The sequence below is a fragment of the Entelurus aequoreus genome, linkage group LG28, assembly GCF_033978785.1.
Source record: "Entelurus aequoreus isolate RoL-2023_Sb linkage group LG28, RoL_Eaeq_v1.1, whole genome shotgun sequence".
NCBI lineage: Eukaryota > Metazoa > Chordata > Actinopteri > Syngnathiformes > Syngnathidae > Entelurus > Entelurus aequoreus.
The window spans coordinates 34,422,144-34,434,383 of NC_084758.1; the positions used below are offsets into that span (position 1 = coordinate 34,422,144).

The 12,240-nt window shown below is 33.5% G+C and overlaps 1 protein-coding gene across 1 annotated transcript in view; it reads left to right on the forward strand.

The window, feature by feature from the left end:
- ccna2 (cyclin A2) overlaps window positions 1–11,402 on the forward strand; it is a 30,586-nt gene extending 19,184 nt beyond the window's left edge. Inside the window, exon 8 of the mRNA XM_062040055.1 lies at window positions 11,183–11,402. Within this exon, the coding sequence (XP_061896039.1) occupies window positions 11,183–11,234 (52 nt within the window). The 3' untranslated portion in view covers window positions 11,235–11,402. The remainder of the gene's footprint in view (window positions 1–11,182) is intronic.
- Window positions 11,403–12,240: the final 838 nt, after the last annotated feature.

Consider the following 12,240-nt stretch of genomic DNA (forward strand, 5'->3'; position numbering starts at 1 on the left):
ATGAAAGTACACATAATAGTACAACTAGTATTGTAGTATTTAATGCAAGGTGGACATGAAAGTACACATAATAGTACAACTAGTATTGTAATATTTAATGTAAGGTGGACATGAAAGTACACATAATAGTACAACTAGTATTGTAATATTTAATGTAAGGTGGACATGAAAGTACACAATAGTACAACTAGTATTGTAATATGTAAGGTGGACATGAAAGTACACAATAGTACAACTAGTATTTTAATATTTAATGTAAGGTGGACATGAAAGTACACATAATAGTACAACTAGTATTGTAATATTTAATGCAAGGTGGACATGAAAGTACACAATAGTACAACTAGTATTTTAATATTTAATGTAAGGTGGACATGAAAGTACACATAATAGTACAACTAGTATTGTAGTATTTAATGCAAGGTGGACATGAAAGTACACATAATAGTACAACTAGTATTGTAATATTTAATGTAAGGTGGACATGAAAGTACACATAATAGTACAACTAGTATTGTAATATTTAATGTAAGGTGGACATGAAAGTACACAATAGTACAACTAGTATTGTAATATTTAATGTAAGGTGGACATGAAAGTACACAATAGTACAACTAGTATTTTAATATTTAATGTAAGGTGGACATGAAAGTACACATAATAGTACAACTAGTATTGTAGTATTTAATGCAAGGTGGACATGAAAGTACACATAATAGTACAACTAGTATTGTAATATTTAATGTAAGGTGGACATGAAAGTACACATAATAGTACAACTAGTATTGTAATATTTAATGTAAGGTGGACATGAAAGTACACAATAGTACAACTAGTATTTTAATATTTAATGTAAGGTGGACATGAAAGTACACATAATAGTACAACTAGTATTGTAATATTTAATGTAAGGTGGACATGAAAGTACACAATAGTACAACTAGTATTGTAATATTTAATGTAAGGTGGACATGAAAGTACACATAATAGTACAACTAGTATTGTAGTATTTAATGTAAGGTGGACATGAAAGTACACATAATAGTACAACTAGTATTGTAATATTTAATGTAAGGTGGACATGAAAGTACACAATAGTACAACTAGTATTGTAATATTTAATGTAAGGTGGACATGAAAGTACACAATAGTACAACTAGTATTGTAATATTTAATGTAAGGTGGACATGAAAGTACACAATAGTACAACTAGTATTGTAATATTTAATGTAAGGTGGACATGAAAGTACACATAATAGTACAACTAGTATTGTAATATTTAATGTAATGTGGACATGATAGTACACATAATAGTACAACTAGTATTGTAATATTTAATGTAAGGTGGACATGAAAGTACACATATAGTACAACTAGTATTGTAATATTTAATGTAAGGTGGACATGAAAGTACACATAATAGTACAACTAGTATTGTAATATTTAATGTAAGGTGGACATGAAAGTACACATAATAGTACAACTAGTATTGTAATATTTAATGTAAGGTGGACATGAAAGTACACATAATAGTACAACTAGTATTGTAATATTTAATGTAAGGTGGACATGAAAGTACACATAATAGTACAACTAGTATTGTAATATTTAATGTAAGGTGGACATGAAAGTACACAATAGTACAACTAGTATTGTAATATTTAATGTAAGGTGGACATGAAAGTACACATAATAGTACAACTAGTATTTTAATATTTAATGTAAGGTGGACATGAAAGTACACAATAGTACAACTAGTATTGTAATATTTAATGTAAGGTGGACATGAAAGTACACATAATAGTACAACTAGTATTGTAATATTTAATGTAAGGTGGACATGAAAGTACACATAATAGTACAACTAGTATTGTAATATTTAATGTAAGGTGGACATGAAAGTACACATAATAGTACAACTAGTATTGTAATATTTAATGTAAGGTGGACATGAAAGTACACATAATAGTACAACTAGTATTGTAATATTTAATGTAAGGTGGACATGAAAGTACACATAATAGTACAACTAGTATTTTAATATTTAATGTAAGGTGGACATGAAAGTACACAATAGTACAACTAGTATTGTAATATTTAATGTAAGGTGGACATGAAAGTACACAATAGTACAACTAGTATTGTAATATTTAATGTAAGGTGGACATGAAAGTACACATAATAGTACAACTAGTATTGTAATATTTAATGTAAGGTGGACATGAAAGTACACATAATAGTACAACTAGTATTGTAATATTTAATGTAAGGTGGACATGAAAGTACACAATAGTACAACTAGTATTGTAATATTTAATGTAAGGTGGACATGAAAGTACACAATAGTACAACTAGTATTTTAATATTTAATGTAAGGTGGACATGAAAGTACATAATAGTACAACTAGTATTTTAATATTTAATGTAAGGTGGACATGAAAGTACACATAATAGTACAACTAGTATTGTAGTATTTAATGCAAGGTGGACATGAAAGTACACATAATAGTACAACTAGTATTGTAATATTTAATGTAAGGTGGACATGAAAGTACACATAATAGTACAACTAGTATTGTAATATTTAATGTAAGGTGGACATGAAAGTACACAATAGTACAACTAGTATTTTAATATTTAATGTAAGGTGGACATGAAAGTACACATAATAGTACAACTAGTATTGTAATATTTAATGCAAGGTGGACATGAAAGTACACAATAGTACAACTAGTATTTTAATATTTAATGTAAGGTGGACATGAAAGTACACATAATAGTACAACTAGTATTGTAATATTTAATGCAAGGTGGACATGAAAGTACACAATAGTACAACTAGTATTTTAATATTTAATGTAAGGTGGACATGAAAGTACACATAATAGTACAACTAGTATTGTAGTATTTAATGCAAGGTGGACATGAAAGTACACATAATAGTACAACTAGTATTGTAATATTTAATGTAAGGTGGACATGAAAGTACACATAATAGTACAACTAGTATTGTAATATTTAATGTAAGGTGGACATGAAAGTACACAATAGTACAACTAGTATTGTAATATTTAATGTAAGGTGGACATGAAAGTACACAATAGTACAACTAGTATTTTAATATTTAATGTAAGGTGGACATGAAAGTACACATAATAGTACAACTAGTATTGTAGTATTTAATGCAAGGTGGACATGAAAGTACACATAATAGTACAACTAGTATTGTAATATTTAATGTAAGGTGGACATGAAAGTACACATAATAGTACAACTAGTATTGTAATATTTAATGTAAGGTGGACATGAAAGTACACAATAGTACAACTAGTATTTTAATATTTAATGTAAGGTGGACATGAAAGTACACATAATAGTACAACTAGTATTGTAGTATTTAATGTAAGGTGGACATGAAAGTACACATAATAGTACAACTAGTATTGTAATATTTAATGTAAGGTGGACATGAAAGTACACAATAGTACAACTAGTATTGTAATATTTAATGTAAGGTGGACATGAAAGTACACATAATAGTACAACTAGTATTGTAATATTTAATGTAAGGTGGACATGAAAGTACACAATAGTACAACTAGTATTGTAATATTTAATGTAAGGTGGACATGAAAGTACACATAATAGTACAACTAGTATTGTAATATTTAATGTAATGTGGACATGATAGTACACATAATAGTACAACTAGTATTGTAATATTTAATGTAAGGTGGACATGAAAGTACACATATAGTACAACTAGTATTGTAATATTTAATGTAAGGTGGACATGAAAGTACACATAATAGTACAACTAGTATTGTAATATTTAATGTAAGGTGGACATGAAAGTACACATAATAGTACAACTAGTATTGTAATATTTAATGTAAGGTGGACATGAAAGTACACATAATAGTACAACTAGTATTGTAATATTTAATGTAAGGTGGACATGAAAGTACACAATAGTACAACTAGTATTGTAATATTTAATGTAAGGTGGACATGAAAGTACACATAACAGTACAACTAGTATTGTAATATTTAATGTAAGGTGGACATGAAAGTACACAATAGTACAATTAGTATTGTAATATTTAATGTAAGGTGGACATGAAAGTACACATAATAGTACAACTAGTATTGTAATATTTAATGTAAGGTGGACATGAAAGTACACATAATAGTACAACTAGTATTGTAATATTTAATGTAAGGTGGACATGAAAGTACACATAATAGTACAACTAGTATTGTAGTATTTAATGCAAGGTGGACATGAAAGTACACATAATAGTACAACTAGTATTGTAATATTTAATGCAAGGTGGACATGAAAGTACACATAATAGTACAACTAGTATTGTAATATTTAATGTAAGGTGGACATGAAAGTACACATAATAGTACAACTAGTATTGTAATATTTAATGTAAGGTGGACATGAAAGTACACAATAGTACAACTAGTATTGTAATATTTAATGTAAGGTGGACATGAAAGTACACAATAGTACAACTAGTATTTTAATATTTAATGTAAGGTGGACATGAAAGTACACAATAGTACAACTAGTATTGTAATATTTAATGCAAGGTGGACATGAAAGTACACATAATAGTACAACTAGTATTGTAATATTTAATGCAAGGTGGACATGAAAGTACACATAATAGTACAACTAGTATTGTAATATTTAATGCAAGGTGGACATGAAAGTACACATAATAGTACAACTAGTATTGTAATATTTAATGTAAGGTGGACATGAAAGTACACATAATAGTACAACTAGTATTGTAATATTTAATGTAAGGTGGACATGAAAGTACACAATAGTACAACTAGTATTGTAATATTTAATGTAAGGTGGACATGAAAGTACACATAATAGTACAACTAGTATTGTAATATTTAATGTAAGGTGGACATGAAAGTACACAATAGTACAACTAGTATTGTAATATTTAATGTAAGGTGGACATGAAAGTACACAATAGTACAACTAGTATTGTAGTATTTAATGTAAGGTGGACATGAAAGTACACAATAGTACAACTAGTATTGTAATATTTAATGTAAGGTGAACATGAAAGTACACAATAGTACAACTAGTATTGTAATATTTAATGTAAGGTGGACATGAAAGTACACAAAATAGTACAACTAGTATTGTAATATTTAATGTAAGGTGGACATGAAAGTACACAATAGTACAACTAGTATTGTAATATTTAATGTAAGGTGGACATGAAAGTACACAAAATAGTACAACTAGTATTGTAATATTTAATGTAAGGTGGACATGAAAGTACACAAAATAGTACAACTAGTATTGTAATATTTAATGTAAGGTGGAAATGAAAGTACACAATAGTACAACTAGTATTGTAATATTTAATGCAAGGTGGACATGAAAGTACACATAATAGTACAACTAGTATTGTAATTTTTAATGTAAGGTGGACATGAAAGTACACATAATAGTACAACTAGTATTGTAATATTTCAATCAATCAATCAATGTTTATTTATATAGCCCTAAATCACAAGTGTCTCAAAGGGCTGTACAAGCCACAACGACATCCTCGGTGTCGAGTGGGTCTGACATAATATTGTGAAAGTCCAACACATCAGCGAAAGTCCAGTCCATGGTGGGGCCAGCGGGAACCATCCCGAGCGGAGACGGGTCAGCAGCGTAGAGATGTCCCCATCCGATGGACAGGCTAGCGGTCCACCCCGGAGCAGAGTAGAAAAGAAAAGAAAAGAAACGGCAGATCAACTGGTCTAAAAAGGGAGTCTATTTAAAGGCTAGAGTATACAAATGAGTTTTAAGATGAGACTTAAATGCTTCTACTGAGGTAGCATCTCTAACTTTTACCGGGAGGGCATTCCATAGTATTGGAGCCCGAATAGAAAACGCTCTATAGCCCGCAGACTTTTTTTGGGCTCTGGGAATCACTAATAAGCCGGAGTTCTTTGAACGCAGATTTCTTGCCGGGACATATGGTACAATACAATCGGCAAGATAGGCAGGAGCTTGACCGTGTAGTATTTTATACGTAAGTAGTAAAACCTTAAAGTCACATCTTAGGTGCACAGGAAGCCAGTGCAAGTGAGCCAGTATAGTTATATATATATGTATATAAGTATATAAAGGTATATACAGTATAGGCGTAATATGATCAAACTTTCTTGTTTTTGTCAAAAGTCTAGCAGCCGCATTTTGTACCAACTGTAATCTTTTAATGCTAGACATAGGGAGGCCTGAAAATAAAACGTTACAGTAATCGAGACGAGATGTAACGAACGCATGGATAATGATCTCAGCATCGCTTGTGGACAAAATGGAACGAATTTTAGCGATATTACGGAGATGAAAGAAGGCCGTTTTAGTAACACTCTTAATGTGTGACTCAAACGAGAGAGTTGGGTCGAAGATAATACCCAGATTCTTTACCGAGTCGCCTTGTTTAATTGTTTGGTTGTCAAATGTTAAGGTGGTATTATTAAATAGATGTTGGTGTTGAGCAGGACCGATAATCAGCATTTCCGTTTTCTTAGCGTTGAGTTGCAAAAAGTTAGCGGACATCCATTGTTTAATTTCATTAAGACACGCCTCCAGCTGACTACAATCCGGCGTGTTGGTCAGCTTTAGGGGCATGTAGAGTTGAGTGTCATCAGCATAACAGTGAAAGCTAACACCGTATTTGCGTATAATGTCACCTAGCGGCAGCATGTAAATACTAAAGAGTGCAGGGCCAAGAACTGAACCCTGGGGAACTCCGCATGTTACCTTAACATAGTCCGAGGTCACATTGTTATGGGAGACACACTGCATCCTGTCAGTAAGATAAGAGTTAAACCAAGACAAGGCTAAGTCTGACATCCCAATACGCGTTTTGATACGCTCTAATAAAATATTATGATCAACAGTATCGAAAGCGGCGCTAAGATCAAGAAGCAGCAACATAGATGACTCATCAGAATCCATCGTTAGCAATAGATCATTAGTCATTTTTGCGAGGGCTGTCTCCGTAGAGTGATTTGCCCTGAAACCGGATTGAAAAGGTTCACAGAGATTGTTAGTCACTAAGTGTTCATTTAGCTGCTGTGCGACAATTTTTTCGAGAATTTTCGAGATAAACGGTAGGTGGGACACCGGCCGGTAGTTCACCATGAGGTCAGGATCGAGGTTAGGTCTTTTGAGTAGAGGATGAATAACCGCTTTTTTGAATGCTAGAGGAACAGTACCAGAGGAAAGTGATAGGTTTATAATATTTAACACTGATGGACCTAATAAAACAAAAAGCTCCTTGATAAGTTTCCCAGGAATTGGGTCAAGTAAACATGTTGTTTGTTTTGTCCCATTTACACATTTTAACAATTCCTCCAATGTTATTTCATCAAAGAGAGAGAAACTATTTTGGAGGGCAATGTCCGTCGTATATACCGTCGTATTTGTGTTAATAGAACCCAGTTGTAGCTGAGATGCATTGTCTTTAATCCCTTTTCTAATGACTTCAATTTTCTTATTAAAGAAATTCATAAAGTCATCTGCTGAGTGGGTGGAGCTACTGGGAGGAGTCCCTTGTTGGGTTAGCGATGCTACTGTACTAAACAAAAATTTAGGATCATTTTTGTTGAGGTGGATGAGATTTGAGTAATATTTAGCTTTAGCTGAGGTAAGCATGCGTTTATAAGTTATTAAACTATCACTCCATGCTTGATGGAAAACCTCAAGTTTAGTCGCACGCCATTTGCGTTCCAGCTTTCTACATGATAATTTCTGGGCTTTAGTTTCTTCTGTAAACCATGGGGTACGCCTTTTAGGGGCCCTTTTTAGCTTTAGCGGTGCTACAATATCAATGGTGTCGCGCAGGGCGTCGTTAAAGCTGTTAGTGAGGTTATCAATAGAGCCCACATAATTTGGGAATGGCGCCATTACTGAAGGCAGTAGGTCAGTAAGAGTCGTCGTTGTGGCAGTATTAATGTTGCGGCTGCTATAGTAGTTATTATTATTATTATTAGTTTGTTGACAATGAGTCAGAACTTCGAATTTTATAAGGTAATGATCGGACATTACTTTAGTGTACGGGAGTATCGTAACTTTAGAGGTGGTGACACCCCTGACAAGCACTAGATCTATCGTATTACCGTTGCGATGCGTGGGTTCATTTATTATTTGTGTAAGACCACAGCTATCAATTATAGTCTGGAGCGCCACGCATGGAGGGTCCGATGGGGTATTCATATGGATGTTAAAGTCTCCCATTATGATTATATTGTCGGCGTGCGTCACTAGATCAGCAACGAACTCTGAAAATTCATTGATAAAGTCCGAATAGGGCCCAGGGGGGCGGTAGATGACAGCCAGGTGCAGAGGCAGCGGTGTGACAAACCTCACAGTAAGCACCTCAAACGAGTTATATTTATTATTTAGGTCCGAGGTAAGGCTAAAGTTTTTGTTGTATATTAGTGCAACACCCCCACCCCTTTTAATGGGGCGGGCAATATGCGTTCCCGCATAGCCAGGAGGAGACGCCTCACCCAGCGCAAAAAATTCGTCTGGTTTGAGCCAGGTCTCGGCTAGACCAACGACATCAAGATTGTTGTCTCTGATGACTTCATTAACTAATAACGTTTTGGAAGACAATGACCTTATGTTTAAAAAGCCCATATTATAGGTAGTGGGCTGTTTTGAGGAGTTTTTGTTGAAAGTATCCGTAGTAGCAATATTAATAATGTTACGTTTATTATGCATAGTGCACTTTAAATAATTTCGACCATATCTAGGAATTGATATGACAGGAATTTTTAGATTGTTTGCCACCTCAGTAAAATGCATGTCCACCTCTGACGCAGAAAAAACATTATGTGAGTTGTATATTATTCTAGAAGAATTGCTATGTGTGCAGGGATTATCCAGCCTGGCGCTGGCTAGTTTTAGCTTAACAGACTCCTTATTAGCGCTTCTTTGTGGATTAGCATTTAGCTTTTTCGTTAGCCCCGCTAACAACAAAGCATTTAGCTTTGTTGTTAGCCCCGCCCGACACCCCCGCTTCTGCTTCCGAGTGCATCGCTTACGTCTCTTTCGCTGACGGTCTCCGCTGGTAGTCGACGCCGCTGCTTCAAAGGCCACTGCTGGATGTAGCTCGCGAAGAATTCCCAAGCTAGCGAGTAGGTCCACCGTACACGCATCTTTCAGCCCAAAATGGCCCGATCTCTCCACATCCAGAATCGTAAGTCGGTCGTAAGTGATCACGGAGTGAACACGCTGTGAGCCAGCCATGAAATTGACTGAATTGAGGGGTATTTTTGCCAAATCGGTCTACACTTCCAGGAGCGCTCGCACGAAGCCGCTGCTCTGAAGCGCAGCCATCTTCATATTTTATGCAAGGTGGACATGAAAGTACACATAATAGTACAACTAGTATTGTAATATTTAATGTAAGGTGGACATGAAAGTACACATAATAGTACAACTAGTATTGTAATATTTAATGTAAGGTGGACATGAAAGTACACAATAGTACAACTAGTATTGTAATATTTAATGTAAGGTGGACATGAAAGTACACAATAGTACAACTAGTATTGTAGTATTTAATGTAAGGTGGACATGAAAGTACACAATAGTACAACTAGTATTGTAATATTTAATGTAAGGTGGACATGAAAGTACACAATAGTACAACTAGTATTGTAATATTTAATGTAAGGTGGACATGAAAGTACACAATAGTACAACTAGTATTGTAATATTTAATGTAAGGTGGACATGAAAGTACACAATAGTACAACTAGTATTGTAATATTTAATGCAAGGTGGACATGAAAGTACACAATAGTACAACTAGTATTGTAATATTTAATGTAAGGTGGACATGAAAGTACACAATAGTACAACTAGTATTGTAATATTTAATGTAAGGTGGACATTAAAGTACACAAAATAGTACAACTAGTATTGTAATATTTAATGTAAGGTGGACATGAAAGTACACAATAGTACAACTAGTATTGTAATATTTAATGTAAGGTGGACATGAAAGTACACAAAATAGTACAACTAGTATTGTAATATTTAATGTAAGGTGGACATGAAAGTACACAAAATAGTACAACTAGTATTGTAATATTTAATGTAAGGTGGACATGAAAGTACACAATAGTACAACTAGTATTGTAATATTTAATGTAAGGTGGACATGAAAGTACACAATAGTACAACTAGTATTGTAATATTTAATGTAAGGTGGACATGAAAGTACACATAATAGTACAACTAGTATTGTAATATTTAATGTAAGGTGGACATGAAAGTACACAATAGTACAACTAGTATTGTAATATTTAATGTAAGGTGGACATGAAAGTACACAATAGTACAACTAGTATTGTAATATTTAATGTAAGGTGGACATGAAAGTACACATAATAGTACAACTAGTATTGTAGTATTTAATGTAAGGTGGACATGAAAGTACACAATAGTACAACTAGTATTGTAATATTTAATGTAAGGTGGACATGAAAGTACACAATAGTACAACTAGTATTGTAATATTTAATGTAAGGTGGACATGAAAGTACACAAAATAGTACAACTAGTATTGTAATATTGTAAGGTGGACATGAAAGTACACAATAGTACAACTAGTATTGTAATATTTAATGTAAGGTGGACATGAAAGTACACAAAATAGTACAACTAGTATTGTAATATTTAATGCAAGGTGGACATGAAAGTACACATAATAGTACAACTAGTATTGTAATATTTAATGCAAGGTGGACATGAAAGTACACATAATAGTACAACTAGTATTGTAATATTTAATGTAAGGTGGACATGAAAGTACACATAATAGTACAACTAGTATTGTAATATTTAATGTAAGGTGGACATGAAAGCACACATAATAGTACAACTAGTATTGTAATATTTAATGTAATGTGGACATGAAAGTACACATAATAGTACAACTAGTATTGTAATATTTAATGTAAGGTGGACATGAAAGTACACATAATAGTACAACTAGTATTGTAATATTTAATGTAAGGTGGACATGAAAGTACACATAATAGTACAACTAGTATTGTAATATTTAATGGGGCCTAAAATGTGATGGTGAAATGTTGATGTGGTTGTAACCTTTGACCTCTCCAGGACCCAGGAAGTGTCCGTCATTGACCCACCAGAGACTCTACACTTGGACTGACATGTTGACTCTTTTAAAGGTGACTTTTTATCCAGAGTGTAAATACTAACTGTTGTTTTGTCCCAGCACTTTGCTGTTCTTTGTTTTGTTGAAGCTGCTGCCGTTGTTAGTCCATCATGGAGTCATGTTTTACTCACCGAGAGAATAAAACTGGATTCCTCTTTTAAAGCTGACTCTGTGCTCCACTTTGTCAACAAAGTAAACATGTAGTTGCAACACTTGGTGAATACTGCATGAAATACATCAAGTACTGTGATAATACTGCATGAAATACATCAAGTACTGTGATAATACTGCATGAAATACATCAAGTACTGTGATAATACTGCATGAAATACATCAAGTACTATGATAATACTGCATGAAATACATCAAGTACTATGATAATACTGCACGAAATACATCAAGTACCGTGGTAATACTGTACGAAATACATCAAGTACCGTGGTAATACTGCACGAAATACATCAAGTACCGTGGTAATACTGCACGAAATACATCAAGTACCGTGGTAATACTGCATGAAATACATCAAGTACCGTGGTAATACTGCATGAAATACATCAAGTACCGTGGTAATACTGCATGAAATACATCAAGTACCGTGGTAATACTGCACGAAATACATCATGTACCGTGGTAATACTGCATGAAATACATCAAGTACCGTGGTAATACTGCATGAAATACATCAAGTACCGTGGTAATACTGCATGAAATACATCAAGTACCGTGGTAATACTGCACGAAATACATCAAGTACCGTGGTAATACTGCACGAAATACATCAAGTACCGTGGTAATACTGCATGAAATACATCAAGTACCGTGGTAATACTGCATGAAATACATCAAGTACCGTGGTAATACTGCACGAAATACATCAAGTACCGTGGTAATACTGCAAGAAATACATAAAGTACTGTGGTAATACTGCACGAAATACATCAAGTACCGTGGTAATACCGGTATACATATGTACATACATGACTTAGCTGGGTATACA